Raw genomic sequence first — 19,470 nt, forward strand, 5'->3', positions numbered from 1 at the left:
AACAGGAACGGCAAACAGTACGAAAAGGTGATTCTGTGACATCATCCTCGCCACTGCTCACGTCCAGACCAAACCAAAGCATGAGTCTGTTTTACATTTACTCCCCTTCTTTCTCTCTCTCTCTCCCCGCTCGCAAACTTTTCATGTCTTTTTTCCCCTTCTTTTTCCGAGCTAGTGGGAGGAGGAAGAGGCCGAGGTGGCAGAACTCCAGGACTTTGTGGAAGTTTGTCCCATCCCAGGCTTGGACCGTGCACCACAGCCTCCTTAGTTTGGGACAGGGTGGGTTGTCTTGACTCCCTTCTAGCCTCAAAACCAAAATTCCCTCCCCTCTTCTTCCTCTTCTTCTCCGCACACCCTGCCCTCCGCCTGCAAACCTCCTGCTCAACTCTCTTTTGGGACACATCACCTGGATGAATATGACATAAAAGCCTGTCAATACTTCAACTTTTCTTCAAATACAGTGGAATATTTCTACTTGCACTCAGGGTGAGTTTAGACGGTTTACCATGTACTTTTATGCTTCGTTTTAACTGCATGATATCTCGAACTTGATGGTGTTTGCAGTGTGCACATCAAACAAGAGAGATGTGTTTTGAACATATGCAGAATTTTAATATAAGTTGTATTGGCTATGATGAAAAATATGAAAAAGCTGCAAAAAGAGGGGGTAAAGACATTTAAAAAAGTACAATTTAGGCAAATTCTCTGCAATTTTTTGGTTCATTTTACAGTTCATCAACTTTTTGCACAATACTTCAACCCCAACTATAATATTAAAGAGCACGTTTTAACACATATGAATGAAAAAGATACATATGAATGAAAAAACAAACACAAAATTGACCCATTTTTGTCCATATTGCCCATCTCTCTCACACATGTTTACATCCTTTGCGTTTAGTAGATATAAGTATGCTTGAGTTTGGTGTTGTAATGACATGTTTGCGGAGGATTTTGGATCATAAATATTGGACAGCGTGCGGAGAGTTGACAGAAGCCTGTACTTAAGTGGCCCGAGTGCTGCGAGGTGAAGAGGTGAACCGCAGTTTGGAGCAGGAGGAGATCCCAGAATGTTCCCTCGTGTGGGAGTGATGCATGTGGAGAGGAGAGAGGGGCGTGCGCCGTACACTTTCTGTAGGTTCCACTGCTGCACTCGACGTGTTTAGGTTAGCGGCGGTTTGTGGTGGTGGTGGTGGTAGGAAGTTTTGATCTTTTTTTCCCCACATTTTGAAATATTTATTGGAACTAAGCACAAGAATTCTGCTGAACTCACCTTGGAATCGACGGTTTGTGTTACCGTATTTTCCGGACTATAAGTCGCACTGGAGTATAAGTCGCACCAGCCAAAAAATGCATAATAGAGAAGAGAAAAACATATATAAGTTGCACTGGAGTATGAAATGCAGTTGCAAGTGTGAAAATAACAAATAATATCACATATAAGTCACTCCGGAGTATAAGTATATAAGTATAAATATAAGTATAAGTCGCACCCCGGCCTAAACTATGAAAAAGTCCGAAAAATACGGTATTTTGGGGCTCACCTCATGAAATTTCTAGTCTTTTGTGTTACGAATATCTTAAATATTAATTTTATTATGAGCAACTGTTATTCAAATTGTATTAGGTTCTTTCACACTTGTTCATGGACCACATCAAAACCAGGTCTAAACTGGAGCTAAACCTCGACCAAATTATGACAAGACTAGAATCAGGACTAAACTGGGCACGTGTACGAACCCTCAGTCATTAAAGATGTAGAACAATTAAGAATTAATTGATCAAATTCATTTTTGATTTGTTCGAGTTGTTGGAGTTTTGTGTTTCGCTTTCTAGTTGATCATAATTAAAGTCAGAAGCATTGAAGCAAAAATGCACATTACAGATGACAGTCAATGCCCTAAGTTGATCATATGGCACTGATTCAGGAGTTCCCTTGATTGATTATGCTCATAGTCTTATAGATCCACCAACCTACCGACCGCGATGTTTCCACCTTAGCAGTAGCCTCCGCGCAGAAACCACACCCTCCACGCAAAACGAGCGTAAAGACGTGACGAGAAAGGCTTTTCCACAACGAGGGCCAGAGGAGGGGGAGAGTTGGTGTGGTCCGCCGAGCAAACGGGGAGGCGGGGCGTTCGGGTTGAGGAGGGGGGGAGTGCCGTGATTGGCGGTGCAGGGTCCGCTCGGGTCTGGAGTCCAGGTGGAGGCTATTAATCTTCCACCTCTGAGCACACGGCTTTAGCGCAGGCCGGAGGAATCCAGTTGTCATCGGCGGGCAGATTGGAAAATGAAACCGTTTCGCGCTTTACAGCCCAATGAAACGACGCTGGAAAAAGTGATGCTTCCAAAAGTGCAAACATCTTTCTCATCGTTTTGAATGATCGTCGCGTGTTGCCAAGATACAGTCGGATAAACACGGCGCTGAACGTACACGCCGTGCATTTCTGTCATCGTGTGTTTTCCCAAAAGGCAAATGGGTCGACAAATTGTAACGTTTTGTAATGGTCCGTGCAGATGGAAACGAGCGTGTTTGCAATCATTTCCCGCCATCAATTAAATCGGGGCGTCCAAACTTCTTTCACTGTGGGACGGTTATGGAAACTCATGGGGAGCAGAGGGCCAGGGACCGTTTGGTCAATTCAGAGGATCATTTCGTTGAGTCAGGGGTGCATTTAGCATACTGTAGCTTCAACACTCCACCTTTAACACTAATAATAATGGGCTTTGAACATCACTTTTATGTCTGTATCACAATGCAATCAGATGTGAATGAATTGGCTCATGCGTTTTGTTTCAAGTCCATGTAAGAGTCTGATACTGTTCAAAGATGATATTTTTGGCGACTCCCCATTAGTCAAATTCCGTACAAAGAGCTTTGCAGAAACGCTGTATAAATCAGTCTTTTATAGCTCTCTGTGTTGTCAAGCTTCTCTTTTCCGTGATGCAGCGCAGATGTCTCCAAGGTTGGAACACATTTTAGAAGGCTTTAGTCTGAAATGTTGTGTTCCAAACGTTCAAGGCCGGTTAATTTACTGCAAAAAAGGAAAATATGAGCTCGATATTCACATAGACATATGACGGCTTGGCTGTACACGTACACAGTATAATCACTATAGTTTTAGCATGTTGCAGTAGATGTTGTAAACGTCATGCATCTGAATATCTGGCATTTACAGTCACAAAGATGATAAAACAGCATTTGTTAAAGTAGTGATGGTCCAATGAGATTTTAAAAGATTCTTGTTTGTGATGCAGTTGATTTACACAGATTTAGATGCTATTTTTATTGTATTTATTTTATTGGCTGGAGTGCATTGAACCGGGTTGTAGCTCAAGTGCTAATTTCCACCTCCAGTAGAGGCGCCATCTGCAGTCGGACTTCTTAAGCGCAGTATTTCAGCGGCGTGACAGTGCAAAGGGTTTTACGGTCCTGTGGGCACGTTTGCATCTTTCAATTGCCTCCTTAATCTAGCGTCGATGTTTACTGTCCTCTGCCCCAGTAATGTTTGCCCCATCCCAGTCCCTAATGTCGTTTTTCTTTTACAACGGTCAGAAATGGCCAGTTCTTCTTAGTGTTTTGTTGCTAGAGTGAAAATCCTTGCTGTTTCCTTCTAATGTTCTGTCCTATAGCAACAAACCAAGCAGAACAGATACAACTCAAATCATCAATTTCTGATCTACAAGCACTGGTCTGAAAAAATAACTTTTTAACATAAATTAATGTAAATGACTATAATGAAACATGATTCAAATGCATTGTAAGTTGTGAGTCAATTTCTACTTCTCTGTGTATAATGACAATTAAAGTACTCATTCGCTAATACCGTGTGCAAATAACTATATTGATGAACACATTAGCTTTCTAAACCAGCACACATGAATCCAAAATCCTCAATAAATATGCAGACATGGCTTGTTTAGCAAACCACATTTCACAGAAAATAACATGACTACATCTCAATATTGGATATTATTTATCTGCACATATTGTTTCAGCACTTGTGAATAAATAGCATGAATACTCTTCCATTCCACACAGTCTGTTTTTATAAATCTACTATTTTATTGAATTAGTCTCAACACCTGTTGTTAATCATTTCCTTTTATACTCATCCCTCTTTTCTCTCTTTTCCTCACTAATGCTGCCCCAGAGTCAATAGTGGTGCGTGTTTAGTTGCGCCTCGTCTGGATGATGGACGATAGTGTCCGACGTGAGTGCAGATAAAGCGCCCTGCAGCCTCGTGCAGACCGATGGGGTTAAACCTCCAAACGTTGAGCGACACGATTGGATCGGCGCAGGTCGTGCTTATCCCGACCGTGCCTGTTTTAACCAAACTAAGCCTGTGCCTGGGGACCTGGAGTGGTCCTGATTTGTTTTAAACTCCACATCTGCTCGCTGTCAGACGCTCCAGATGTGCCGTCTGATCGCCCTCTTCTTCCTCTGTAAACGGCAGCATTGATCCTCCTCTTCTCATCTGGGCCACACATGTCACGGCGCCTCCTGCCTGTGGACGCATGAGCTGCTCCATGATTGATGATTTGCATGTCAAGGAAAACTGAATGAATTAAATGTTTATGGTCTGCATTTTTGATGGTCTGCAATATTCACTTGAAGCACCAGGAGGTTGTTTTTAACCTTACGTGGAGTTTACACATAGACAAAGTGTATGTATAAATGGATGAATATTTAGAACAGTAAATTTACACTAGAGACATCCGTTGACAATAATAATAATAAGCAAGACGTGTTGGCAAAGATTCAGCTATTTCATGTCTCTTTTCTTAAGTTTTCCTTGTAAAATGTATGCTTGATGTCGTAAAGCATGTGATAGTTCTTCAATTCAACAATAAACTCCTCATCAATCATGAATTGTTCCCTGGATGTGATGCACTTTTTGCGTGAATGTCATGTTTTTACTTATTTTGAAAGTGCAAAGCAGTTTATTTTGACACTACGCACCTGTTTTCCTGCAAAAAAAGCCTGGAGCCTCTGTTGATGCTAAAATATCTGAATTCTAACTCATTTAAGTGGTGCTTGGAGTGATTTTGCCTGTTGGATGTAACTATGACATAACTAAATTGTACAACCAGATAAAATTCAAAATTACTCCTGTGCATGCGGCCCGGCAGCTTTTTCCTCTCAAAATGTATACGTCTATTTTTTATAATTAATACATTTAATTTTAATACATAATAAAAGCCCTGTAATGTTTTATTTTGGGGTCCGTACACAGGATTAAATCTAAACTATATTCAAAACTGAATTTGTTATATTTTGATTTGAAATGTAACAGCGGCACAGTGAGTTGAGCATTGCTTCCAAACTGAATGGTTGGTGGTTCAAACCTTCTTTCAAATCAAATCTTTAAGTCATTTCCCTAGTGGAGGCAAATGGTGTGACAAAGAATTCTTAGCTTTCAGCTTGTCGTTATTTTTAATGAAACCCACGCATGCAAAAGGAGTACAGTATACAACACAAACTCTGCTATGATTTCTAGGACAGTTAAGATCTTAATTGGAAAAACATGCATTGAATTTATCAGAATTTTCCTTTGAATTGAAGTAAAAGAAACAAGCTACCTTACAAACCAGATCATTATATATATATTTATGAAGTGTCATAGTTCAAACAAAAAGCAAACGAATAAAAAAGTGCCTTTTACATTTATCTTGAGGCCACTTCCTGTGGTCATGCCTGTCCGTACTCTGGCTGGACAGAACACATTTTGACTGGTGACTGAGGATATGATGTCATGCACGGCGCTGTACGGCAGATGCAGCGAGGCAGAGGCCAATGTAAACGCAGCTCTGCCAATGTGACTCTGGCTCTGCTTTAACGCACACTTTTTCTTCTACTTTTACGTTCTGGGACAGAGAAAGTCAAAGGCAGGGTCCCTATGACGAGCCGCGCTAAGATTTGATGTAGCGTTTTCTACATGGTCATAATAATTGTCAAAGATACCAGGCTTTGGAACGTGTTATGCATTTGTGTTTGGAGGAATAGTTTACAGTGGAGATTAATTTGCACTTTTCTTAACTGCTGTTGCCAAAGCAAGTCATCTTCCTTCATCTTTTCACAAGTATTATCGTTTTCCCTTCTGATTCTGATTCTGATTGTTTCCATTCATCAGTACTTGGACTGACATATTTAATGCCCTGTGCCCAGTGCAGTTGAATCTCTCACCAGGGAATCATGTGATGCTTAAATTCTGTACTTTTGGATTAGGAAAAGTTCCATTTTAGATCCAGGTTTAATGTGGTCCAAATGCGAATGCAACCTAAGATACTGGCCAAACTGAGACTGAACCAGACCAACTCAAAGCTAGACTATACCAGGACAAAAACCAGGTCTTAACCAATGAGCAGGGAGATATACCACACTTTGAGAACCACTGCTAAATAATACAAATGCCTTACACTTGATGCTTTACAGGCCTCTCACAGACTGCAGTCATTATTCATTCACTCCATACTCTGTGCTGGTAAACTACTTCTGTAGCCACAGCTGCTCTGTGGCAGACTGACCGAAGCGAGGCTGCCAATCTGTGCCACCGGCCCCTCCCACCACCAATAATCACACTCACCTCATTCAAACTAAGTCATGTGTCTTGCCTAAGCACACAACACCAAAACTGTGGATGGTGGTAAATATGATTAAGGTACCGTATTTTCCAGACTATAAGTCGCACCTTTTTTCATAGTTTTGGCCGGGGTGCGATTTATACTTATATTTATACTTATATACTTATATTCCGGAGCGACTTATATGTGATATTATTTGTTATTTTCACACTTGCAACCGCATTTCATTCTCCAGTGCAACTTATATAATGCTTTTTTCTTCTCTATTATGCATTTTTTGGCAACTTATAGTCCGGAAAATACGATTAAGTAGTTCGTAATAAGTTAAGTAGTAGTGAGTAACGTGTTTAAAGAGATCCACTCACCAGGTGCTTCACAAATGAAATGAATACACATAGTTTCATTTGTACAGTGCACCAATATCACGGACACGTTTTGGATCATGTTTCCGTGTCCAAAGAGACCTTGTGTTATTGTGACTTGTGGTTTGTGCATTGGGACAATTGATGTCATTGTTTTGGAGGACGTTTGTGTCTGTGTGGTCCTCTGTAAATGATGGTGTGAGGTCCAGCTGTGCTCCTGGTTTATGGCTCCAGCATCTCTCTCTCCACTGGATGCAAGCTGACATCGTACACCAAACATAACACGTGCGTTTGCAAACACGCACATACATGTCGGACAGGCTATATACAGTACACGGGTCGGAGCGGCGTGGGGAATGTAAACAGGCTAGCAGTTACAAACATAGGATATAGATTTGCAACTTTCACATACACAAATACATGTAATCTAAAGATATCTTTATAACGATGAACAATTCAAGTTAATGTTCTCCCCAAACAAAACTGCAACCTCTGGCTTTTTTAAAAACCTGCTGGTGTGTTTTAGTTTGTTTTTTTTACCATTGTTGTAGCCTAAAGTATGTTGGTTAGAGATTATTCTGGTTTATATTGCATAACATATGGCGGTCTTTCATGCTAACAAACCAAAGACTAAGAACAGCCCCCATTTCATTTCAGGACTGACTTTCAGCTTAAACAACTTTTCTTTTCATGGCGTTTGAAGTGGGCTGTATACAAACTCTGAGCTTAAAGAATATAAATGTTGTTTACCAGGTTATATTGGCTCCATATTATTACGTTAAACAACAAAACAGGAATAAAATGTGTTCAAAAATAGATCATACTTTCCATTGGGGTCCGGGGCTGGTTGGTTCTCATCTTGGTGGTCTGAAAAGAGGCTAAAACACAGTAAAATGTTCTAATTATTTTAAATGGTCTATTTGATGTAACGGCATAGTACATACAGCTTGTCTTTGGGGAACACGGAACTATTGTATCTTGTATAAAGCTGATGATATTCACGCTGTATCTTTATATATTGATGAATCCGTGCTATTCAGAACATATTAACCATAGGACACTGTAAGTCATGTGCTGCTGGAAACCCAACTGTTCACATTTCACATCTCTGTGGGAATGTTATTGCTTTACCTGGAATGTTCCACAGTATGGCATTAAACTGATCTCTCACCACGGAGACACAGAAGGTCACGTCAGATCTGTTTATAGCAATAAATCACCTGTAATTGAATAAGTACATGTTAGATAAGATTTATGCCATTCTGTGGAGCATTCCAGACAAAGCAATAAGATCTCCATGGAGACAAGCATGTGACAAACCACTCACCAGAAATGCTACATAGTGCACCTTTAACTAGTACATTGCAAATGGCAAAGTTTACGACAAAAAGTCATTTCAGAACATCTTTCCAACTGTTCCAAACGTCTACTAAACACAAACATTCCGTCAATGATTTTTGCTATTTTGCTTTTTCGAAAAATCACAGAAAACAGTACATTCCCTCGGCCTTAATTGGTCCTTCAAATAGTTTTGGCTGCGCACATTTAAACTGTGCTCCTCTGTAGTGGTCAGAGGAAGCCGTGGTGTTGACACGGAGACCAGAACGCTCACAAACTCTGCAGAGAAGTTGCTTTTGGGTGACCTGAAAATCACTCACTCAGACGTCTAAACATCTCCTGCCGAGCCCGAGGCCGCGGCCAGACGTGACGCCGACGCAGAGAAACGTGTTGCAGTCATATTTGAGCTGCAAAATGATTGGATCAGCTTCCACTATTGCCTGAATGTTATAGATCATAATCATAACTGAAACTTAAAGGTGCATTATGTAACTTTTGCCACCTTCTTGTTATAGCTTTTGCCTGGAATGTTCCATAGTATGGCATTAAGCGTATGTCTCCATGGAGATTGATAAGTTAAATGACATAATGCAATAACATATTCATGGCGAACCCTTTAACAGAAATGCGGGCGAGAAAGTAATGAAAACAGTCAAATTTGAGCTTAAGAATAAAAAAAAGTTTAGCAAAAATATATAAAATAACATGATAAAATAAAAGTCTTCCATTTTACAGGGTCTGGAAAGAATGGTTTTAATTATGAAAATGTGGCCTTTTTTAAATTAGCCTTATTTGGTCATAAGTTAATTCATTTATTTATACAGTTGTAAAGCCTGTGCTTCTGTTTACTGCATATTTTAATCTTTTGGATGCTAATTATTGATCTGCGAGCTCCTTTTAGACTTGCTCCACTGCTTGTTGAAATAATTGCCCCTGGTGGGATTAATAAACTTTGAAATCTGAATTTTTAAATTGAATAGCTGATTAATCATACCAAATACAGCTGATACTAACCAAAAGTGCTTGTTTATGTAATACTTCCACTTTTGGAAAATCTCCACTCAAAATTGTTGTATTGAAACGTAAAAATATTTGTTTTATCAACATAAATAGTTTTTTAAAGAGTGAAATTTCCATCTCATATTGTGCAGCCCGACCTGAATCGTAGTGAAACGCAGATGGGGAGCATAAACATGTGCTGCCCACCCTCCAGGGACGGGATTCTCCAACGATGACGGAAATGACTGATTAACCTAAACACAGGGGGTTGCCAGATCTGATGACATGGGAGTTCAAAGTTGTCTATTTATGGGGGACAAGAAGGAGCAGTCTGTTCATTTGATGTGGCTCTACTTACGGCTCCGAATGCTGAGTACGAGCGGCTCACACATTTTCACACCTGCTTTTTATTGAGCTTTTAAAATCTTTATATTCATGCCATGCGCCGCGGCTTTGATCTGAGCCTACTTGATCCTTGCATTTCTGAAACGTCTTTCAACTTTGGCTAACACTCATCACTTCTGATATTATCAAGGCATTTCACAGGAGATTTATTGTACAGTTTGTAAACGGTCACTTTATTCCCCGGCCAAAGTGTAACAGGAGACCGCGTGCTTATGACCTTCATCGTTTGATTTTATTTGTTCTTGTCCACAAACCCAAAGGCTGTGATCTAGGACAAAGACACTTCACCCTATGAATGTGGTGTGTGTGAGTGGATGGTGGTCACTCAGTTGGCACAGTTTGGTAGACCCCGGGGGCCTTTGTGGCTATAGAAAGACTCTGTTCATCCTGAAAGGTTGCGCGAGAAAAAAGGGCTATGCAAGAGATGGCGTGATTGAATGTTCATGCTCATGTGTTATGTTATGTTTATGATCATTTCTGTCGATTATCTTGGAAAATGGGGCTCGCAAGAGTTGACAAATGAACATTTCCTCTGTCGGCGGTTCTCAAACTCAATGTACCTTTAAGTACCACCTGAGAAAATATTTGGGCTTTCAAGTACCACCAGATATAATCCAGGTCTATTACAGGATATGAATCTGAGTCCACACTAGAACCTGCAGAGGACCACGCAGTTACACTCTGCACACGGAACATGCCAGAAAAGGACTAAAATGTGAATGTCCGGCACCTACTTCATTTAATAGAGATATAGTTGCTTTATTTGGAATGATATTGAACACATTCATTTACGGGTGTTTTATTGCAAAAGAAAAAAAAAACACACATCTACAGTGTTAAAAAAATGTGCCACTGTGAGCAGAATCCAGGCAAAGCATTAAAGTCTGCATTAGGAATAGCACATGGCGGACCCTCCACCAGAAAAGTTACACACCTCAACAAGATATAGTGTTGTTTTCATCGGGTCTTTTAAGGTCGTGTATTTTATCACAGCTTAGGAGTGTGTAAATATCACAAAAGGACCAAATCAAGTCTCACAGCTGGAGTTTTGGCATCATTAATTTGGTTTATTTGACTGGATTTTCCTTCTATAAATGTTTATGCTCCTATAACATTCCCACACCTCAGCAATACATTGAGCATGTGTGTGAATTAAGCCAGGACAAACATTGGACTACATTAGATTCAAAAGTGCAATGAATCATATCAGCATTTGGGTGCCATTATAACGAGATACTGTCCAACAATACACATTTCTCCAGTCATAAATTTCAACAAGTTCTCTACAAATGACCTCATCTTAAAAAAACCTTTACGTTCCAAACACTCAAGGCCAATCTGGGTTTTGTGAGGTGGAAAAAGTAGAAGCTGCCAAACGAAATGGACTAATAAAACATATTGGCAGAAACATTAACAGGTGCTAATCATCATTACCACTTCTTAATAGCTGCATTAGCACAGGGAATTGCATTACACTTCTGCATTACACCATGTTTGTCATTTGTAATGTTTTATGTGCGTAATTATGACTCTTTGCCGCTAATTTGACTTCTGCCGACGCTAATGATATATTATGTGACTCGTATTTTGTAATTCTCTCTGAAAACTAAACAAAAACGGAACATTCTGACAACAATAGCTCGATTTTTAGCATGCTATTTCAACTTCCAGGTAGGGGAAATTTCCAGTTTTCACTATGGGTTGAATTATCAAACAAAAATCAAACCCTCCAGAATCAGAAATCGCTAAAACTAGGAACTAGCTTTAGTGATATCCATGCTAACCGATGATAAACCTGAATATTTATGTTAGAAATTGGGCCCTTGAACTCCCCCAAAAATAAATAATAAAACACAACATTGACCAAACAATATTAGTTGTCCGAACCCCGCCCCTAATCTCCATTAAATAACATGGCCCTATAGAATGTAGTGATGTCATCTGAAACCCAGCAATACTTCCATGTTATTGCAATATTTCTTTATGTTACAAAGCTGAATTGATGGTACATTATTCTCACTCATTAACTGTAATAACATGCCATCATTGTTCCAAATCAAATCAAATCAAATCAATTTATTTTTGTAAGGCCCAAAATCACAACAACAGTTGCCTCTGAGGGCCACAGGGAGAAATGAAATTGCATAACCTTTTGAATGCTTTACTGGAACTAACTTGAGCCTCGTGTGTCTCTTACAGGTGTCGCGTTTGGTAAAGTGAGAGAAGATGCGGCACAGGGTGTTACCGCTCTGTGCCCTTCTGGGTTTACTCTTTATAGGACTCCCTCCAAACCTCAACGCTCAGGATGGTAAGTCAAGCTGCGTAGCAAAGGTGATAGTTTTCTTAGTTTTGGCAGAGAACGTTTCTATAAAATTACTCATGAAATGGTGATCTAAAGGCATAATAAGCAGTATTTGCAGTGAATGTAGTATGTAAACATTTTTTTTTAAATATATTATTTATGATTTGTTTTGGCAGTAAAAAGTAAAATGCTTTTTGTATTTTACATTATTTTCTCAGTTAATATTGATAATTTTTTTCTCAGTAGATGTTCCTCCATTGTAATTGGCTGAGGAGCAGTTATTGAACACTTCCTGTAAACAAGCATGTGTTTATAGATACATTCACTTTTGATAATTAGGGCGGGGAAATAAAATAGAACTTTTGAAATAAATTTTGACGCGATGTAAAGTTACAAATCTTGCACATTATGCCTTCAGATTGCTTCATTGTAAAATACTGTTCATACTTTTGAGATATATACGAATGAAACATGCTCCCATTGGCTAAAACTGTTGTAAAAGCTTAAAATTGCTTTTGGTGTTTCACTGCTGGAATTGATTTGGACAAAGCTGACTTCACTTTCAGAGAACCGGGGTTACACTCGGTAACCTTGAGTTTTCTCTCCTGAAGATTGTGCACACGGGCTGGGAGCTGATGTGTACTTTCTTGTGGACACCTCCTGGAGTATGGGAGAGGAGAACTTTGAACATGTCCGACATTTTTTACTCAGCACAATCCGCGCCTTGTACACAACCGGAGGGGACAGTTTTAGGTTTGCCCTGGTGCAGTACAATAGCAAGCCCAAAACCGAATTCAAGCTCAACACTTACCAATCGACGCAAGGGGCGCTGTCTCACATCCAGGCTATGTCCTACCATGGCGGGGGCACTCGGACTGGCCTTGGTTTGGACTTCTTGATCCAAGCTCATTTGACCACAGCTTCGGGCAGTCGCGCGCCCAATGGAGTGTCTCAGGTGGTGGTGGTTTTGACCGACGGGAGGTCCCAAGATGATGTTTCCGAACCGGCCCGGGTGCTACGAATGGCAGAGGTTAAAGTTTTCGCAGTGGGTGTACAAGATGCACTGGATTCAGAGCTGAGGGAGATGGCTAGCGAACCCTACGACACCCATGTTTTTAGCGTAGACTCTTTCCTGGCGTTAAAAGACATTATCCAGGATTTAGTGGTGGGGCTGTGCGGTGCAGTCACCCAAAACTGGGGGCCATCTGTGGTCAATGAGGAGCCTGTGCCTGAAGGAGGGACAGGTAAAATGGGACCAGTGTCGTCGTGTGTACTAATGACCAGCATGTCCAGCAGACAGATGGACATAACATTAACCCAGCCAGGCGTATTATAACCCCAATAACCCCTCACTGTATTCACCCATAGAATTAACATATCAGATACACCACAACATATAACGAACTACAACTCAGGGATTGATGTCACAATACAGTCATTACATTGTTATTATAAGGACCATTTAGATAATTAAAATATGCACTATGTAACATTTGTAGTGATAGTTGAGCACATTAAATTGATTAAATTGATTTACAGGTCTTTATATATTGCTGAATAGAGCTGAATCACCTTTACACGGATGTGAACTGTAACTTGGCCATCGGTTTTCTACATGGAGACAGCTAATATCTGACTCCATGTAGAAAACTGGTGGTATTATGTTTAACGCAATGCTGGGGAACATTCCAGGCAAAACAAAAAACACAGCGGAGACAAGAAGAGGCCGAATCCTCCACCAGAAAAGTTACATAGTGCACCTTTAAACTCATCATTCCGTGTTTAGTATAGTCCAAAAGTAATAACATTGTCAAAATGCGCATTACAGTCTTGCAGAAGCGAACGATTTTGGAATAAATAGAGCTAATAATGAACTCAATCATCTCTTACACTGTTTGAATGAATAATACAACAATAAGCAACAGTAATCTTCAACAATTTGACATCATTGCATCCCTACAGCAAATGCATGTGGATATTAGTGAAGGACAGCCACATTTGAAATACATCTTGTCTATATTGCAAAAAATAAGATGAACATTACACATTAGACATCTTCTTCAAAACATAAAGCAGATGCTCTGGAGTCAGTGAGCATTTAACCACTGCTAACCTCACACCTCCGCTCTCATGTCTTGCATTTGTATCTTTTTATCTCTTTAGCCACAGTTTATATGTGTGTAAATTGTGCCATATGTTTTTGAATACAGTAATGAATCTGTTAGAGACATCTTTGATCTGCAGCTAACAAACTCCAAACATGTGCTACTTACTCGTCGTGATGCCAAATGATTACTTTGGAAATGGAACATGCATGTCCAAAGTAAATTTTGGTGGATACATTCACTCATGCCATGTTTGAGGTACTGTGAAGCTGCAAGATCCAAGGATGAGCACAGAGTCATCACTGGTCACTGAAGTCTATAACATGAGTCTGCATGGAACGGCTCAACTCAATGGAGATGGAACTGTGTATGAACATGAACATTAAAGTTACTGCTCCTTTAAACTAAGAAATATATTGGAATATTAATTAGAAAGATGTCGGTTTAATCCCTCTTTCGTCCAGGAGTGTCCCATTGTAGAAAAATATTCGGTTGTATGAATCTTTTTCTACATCGATTAGAAAGGGACAATTACATTTTTAAATTATCCAACCGCATAGACTTGTTTAATCTATATAATAATTTAAAGATAACATAACTAAAATAAAACATAAATATGTAAATGTTTCATAATTAATGATTAGATAACTTACTTTATATTTTTCTCAACGTATTAAAACTGAATAATGCACAGCAAATTAATCCATCTTAGGCTCTATTATAACTTAAGTAAATTTATAAAAAAAAAATAAAAAAAAAAGCACAGTTCCCCTCATTAGTTGAGCCTCATGCAGTATATTTAAATGTGTTTTTGAAGTGTTCACGTTGAATGTTGACACAAGAGCACGTGTGATTTCTGTGTCTGTCTCACTATGTTAACTCTTTCACAAGTTCCATTTTGTTTTGTCTTCTCTCTCTCCTTAAAGCACAAGACTCAGCCGACCTAGTACTCTTAATTGATGGATCACAGAACGTTGGAGCGGCAAACTTCCCCTTTGTACGCGATTTGGCTTTGAGAATCATAGAGCGCCTCGATGTGGCCAGGGACAAAATTCACGTGGCTTTGGCCCTTTACAACGGCAACCCCGATATTAAGTTTTACCTGAATAGCTATGAGAGCAAAGCCTCGGTCCTGGAAGCCGTGAAGGGGCTGTCTTACCCAGGAGGCGATGAGTCGAACCTGGGTGCGGCCCTGGAGGAGGTGGCAGAGAGCCTGCTGAGCTCAAACGCGGGCGGCAGGGCGGAGGAGGGCGTGCCGCAGATGTTAGTGGTGATCAGCGGCAGCTCGTCGACGGATGACACTGGCATTGGTGACAGGGCTCTGAAAAGGGCAGGTGTGATTACGTTCGGGGTGGCGATCGGTTCCTCTGCCTCGGCCGACCTGCAGACAGTGGCTACAGACGGGAGTTTTGTTCTGTCAGCCCCAGATTTCCGAGCCGCTCCCAACCTGGCCGGCCAGCTGTTGCCCTACCTTAGCGGGGTTGTCCAGCGAACCATTATAGTTCAGACTGAGTTCACAGAAGGTAGGTCACTTCTCTAAAGGATGGCTGTTGGGGTGGAAAAGACGGGTGCAACATTGAGAGCAATTCTCAAAAAAACGATTTTTGTTTTACAAATGTTTCTGCGGTACAAATAAGCAATGGAAATGTTTATACTAAGTTAAGCATACGCTCTCTTGCCCTTTTCTTCCTCTTTGCATTTGGGCTGTTCTCTCTTCAAGGGTTGCCATCACATAAATCCATCTTCTCCCAATCTCTGCATCCGCTTTCATTAAAAAATGTCCCTATAAATATTTGATCTTCCTCCTTGTCTTACTCTAAGCTTCGCCAATATAAGTCTCAGTTTGGTCGTTGCTAAAACTTCCAACGTGGATTGTTCATCTTTGTATTCGTAGTCTTGTTCAACCTTGTCACTTATAGAAAGAAGTGTCTCTTACAAATGCATGAAAATTCTTCAAAAACTTGCAATCTTTTTTTTTTTTTTTTTTGTCATCATGTTGATTAGTGTAAGAAACTAACCCAGTAACCAACAAGGTGCATTGCATGCATTGGAGGCAAATCACTTAACTTCCACTATCTTATTAAATATGATGAAAGCATTAGTGGGACATTCTTGGCAACATACCGTTTAAAAAGGTTGCCAAAACAAGTTACTTAAGCTAACAGCATTTTTTCTTTGTTTCAGCCTTGGTAGTTGGACAAAGAGACATCATTTTTCTGCTTGACAGCACAATGGGCGGCACTTTGATCAACTCCACGCGGGAGTTTATAAAGCGCTTTGTCAACAACATGCCCATTGGTCCAGACCAAGTCCAGGTCGGTATTGCCCAATTTAGCACCAGCGCTCGAGCCGAGATGGACCTCAACACCCATGGATCCAAGGAGTCTCTGGTGGCTTCTCTGGCACGGCTTAGAGCGAGACCTGGCCAAACTGTCAACATTGGAGCTGCGCTGGATTACGTGAGGACAAACATGTTAAGACCAGACAAAGGTAGTCGTCTTCGCCAAGGGGTGCCTCAGCTTATCCTGCTCATGACTACAAAAAAGTCCAGCGATCGTGTTGATGAGGCGGCCAGAGCACTCCAGCAAATGGGAGTTTTGACTTTGGCAGCTGGGTCGAAAACGGCTGATGAAGATGAGTTGAAGAGAATTGCCTTCGCGGAGAGTATGGTGTTTATGCTCAGGGATTTCCGCATCCTCCTAAGAAACCCAAGAATGATTGTGGATGCTCTCTCATCTCTGTCTGGGACTGTAGTGACTGAGGGACCCACGGAGACAGGTGAGAATATTTTTTCTAGATGACTACAACTGAAGCTTTTTCTACTATTTTTTCTAGAGTGAATTGTATAATTGTGGGTGGCAGTAGCTCAGTTGGTAGATATATCCCCAGTACTGGTAATGCATAGATACATATGACTGTATTCTTGATCAAAATTATGCACGAGAGTCTGACTGCAGACCTCTACCAGGAGGGCCTTCATGTGACCTCTTTTCACGGGGCCCTGGCTATTGTTTATTATTTTAAACACTTTTAGACACTTCATCCAGGCAATTTAAAAAAAGAAAAAGTTTACCAGCGCTGGACTCGAACTCACAATACTGCGACTGAGTGTACGTGGAGACTTCCCTATCCACTCGACCACCAAAAGGGCAATAAAACCCTACTCAATGTATTATTTTTATTAGATTCTAACCATATCTAGGTAAATATAGTTTGTCAGTAAGTGGTTAGGATTAGGCCCAAGTCTGTCATGGCTATAGTTTGGAAAAGAGTTTGAAACTGTCTTTAATTTAAACAATGTTAACTTTTGTAACATTACGTACAATATATATAAAACATGAACATAGCAGTATGCTACCTTATCAAAATATAATAGGCCCTTTTTCTGAAAACCGACCGGCTAGTTCCAGTTGCCTTAAAAATACGGAGTTCCACTTCCTGCTCCATTCATTTCTTATGGGGAATTAGCTGAGTCTTGCTGAAATAAATCAATAATTGATGAAGACAACGCGTAGAGTGAGTTACAGATGGATAATCAGCATGTTAAGTACCATGTAAATACTTCACCTGTTAGTACCATGTATATACTTCACCTGGGGACATCTATATGTTTATACAAGGGCTTTTGTCTCTACGCTAATGCTGGTTTTTAAAAAATATAATCACAGATAGTCCAAAAGAGACAGAAAAGGCCAAGGCTTTTACAATACAGACAGCATAATTTATATATGATTTTGATGTGGTGGAGGTAATTTTCACCTTAGATCAAGAATAAGCATAAACTTTATAGAGAGCTCATTGTGTTTTGCTCTGCTGAGTCTGTGGTGTGTGAGTGAGACAGAAGTATTCCAAAAGCAACCAAACAACTAGTAGTAGTAATATTCTTAAAAACACACAAATGAGTACGTAATTTTATATTTGTTTTTCTTGTAGTGGTGGAAATAACAACGGTGCAGACACAAAAAGTCATCCGAGACTTTGTGTTCCTGGTGGATGGCTCTAGTTTTGTTGGGGCCGCTAACTTTCCCTATGTGCGAGACCTTATCATCAACATAGTGAACCAGCTGGATGTTCGCCCTGATCGAGTCCAAATTGGCCTGCTACAGTACGCAGAGGATCCTAAGATCGAATTCTACCTGAACAGCTACAGCAGCAGGGAGGATGTGGTGAATAAAATCAACCAACTCTCACTGCTGGGAGGGTCTGTTCTCAACACGGGAAAGGCCTTGGACTATGCCCTCAAAAACATGTTCAAACCATCGACCGGGTCACGGAGGAGACAGGGGGTCCAGCAAGTTTTGGTCCTCATCACAGGAGGACCAACCCAGGACCAAATCAAAGCCGTGGCAGATCAGTTGGCTCTGGCTGGAGTGCTAACCTTCACTGTGGGTTCGGGCCAGGCTGATGTTAACATGTTGAGAAGTGTGGCCTTTGTCCCAGACTTGGCCTATCACGAAACCTACTTCTCAAATTTACCAGCCCTGTCAGAGCAAATGCTGATTAAACTCACAACAGTGGTCGGCGACACAGACACGATTACAACGTTCCCCGGAGAAATTGGTGAGTAAATTTGTATGTTTAAATGAATGAATAATTCACCAGCAGGTTAGGGTAAGGGTTAATCCAGACAGAATCATATATTAGAAATTGAAATGGGCCCGGATACTTTACATCTTTGTAGCAACACAAAAGTAGTAGTACATGAACTCTAAAAATAAATTCCTACTTACTCTATACTATGGAATAACTTCCTCTCCATTGGAAAGAAATATTGAAGAAAGCAAGAAAATGAATTGATTCCCACTTTTCCTTAATTATCTATGTATATAATGAACTGGAACAGTGGCACACATTTGTGTTAAGTGAGAAATACACATTACAAAAAATACAGAAACATTTTAAACTAATCTCCAAACAGGTTTGCAGGCAAATATATAATTTAGGCTTTCTACATTCAACCCTCAACTTTCACTTTTAATTATCTTTGTTGGAAACTTAAAGGCGCAATGGACGATTTTTCGGCGATTTGAGAACGCAGGCGGAAGTGCGCATGCGCCCTCCCCCGTGCGGACTGATACAACACACACGTACGTTTGTTTATTAGCGCAACGGATCGCATCACATCTCTCGTCTCCCGTAGATTTCCGTATCTTATGAGTCAGCTCGAACTGTCTTTCTCCGTCTTCATTTTGTCCCGTACACTGAGGGAACTATATTATGATAGATCAATGCACTTAGACACGCAGAACAGTGCTGCTCTCGGGGGACGAGCCGCACGCGGCTGCAGGTGAGCAGTAGGTGCGTTTTATGATTGATACGTGGCAGGACTAATTGGCAGTCCACGCCACGAGGAAATAAGACTCAGATTTGGGCC

General features: G+C 40.5%; 1 protein-coding gene across 1 annotated transcript in view; it reads left to right on the forward strand.

The window, feature by feature from the left end:
* Positions 1-223: 223 nt before the first annotated feature.
* Positions 224-19,470, forward strand: part of LOC140359273 (collagen alpha-3(VI) chain-like) — a 34,070-nt gene continuing 14,823 nt past the window's right edge. Inside the window, exons 1-6 of the mRNA XM_072444133.1 lie at positions 224-486; positions 11,889-11,997; positions 12,603-13,235; positions 15,023-15,619; positions 16,281-16,874; positions 18,030-18,656. Coding sequence (XP_072300234.1) covers positions 11,916-11,997; positions 12,603-13,235; positions 15,023-15,619; positions 16,281-16,874; positions 18,030-18,656 — 2,533 coding nt within the window. The 5' untranslated portion in view covers positions 224-486; positions 11,889-11,915. The remainder of the gene's footprint in view (positions 487-11,888; positions 11,998-12,602; positions 13,236-15,022; positions 15,620-16,280; positions 16,875-18,029; positions 18,657-19,470) is intronic.

Source organism: Eucyclogobius newberryi, unplaced genomic scaffold (assembly GCF_026437365.1).
Source record: "Eucyclogobius newberryi isolate DKJ021-1_F unplaced genomic scaffold, fEucNew1.0.hap1 SCAF_14, whole genome shotgun sequence".
NCBI classification, from domain to species: domain Eukaryota; kingdom Metazoa; phylum Chordata; class Actinopteri; order Gobiiformes; family Gobiidae; genus Eucyclogobius; species Eucyclogobius newberryi.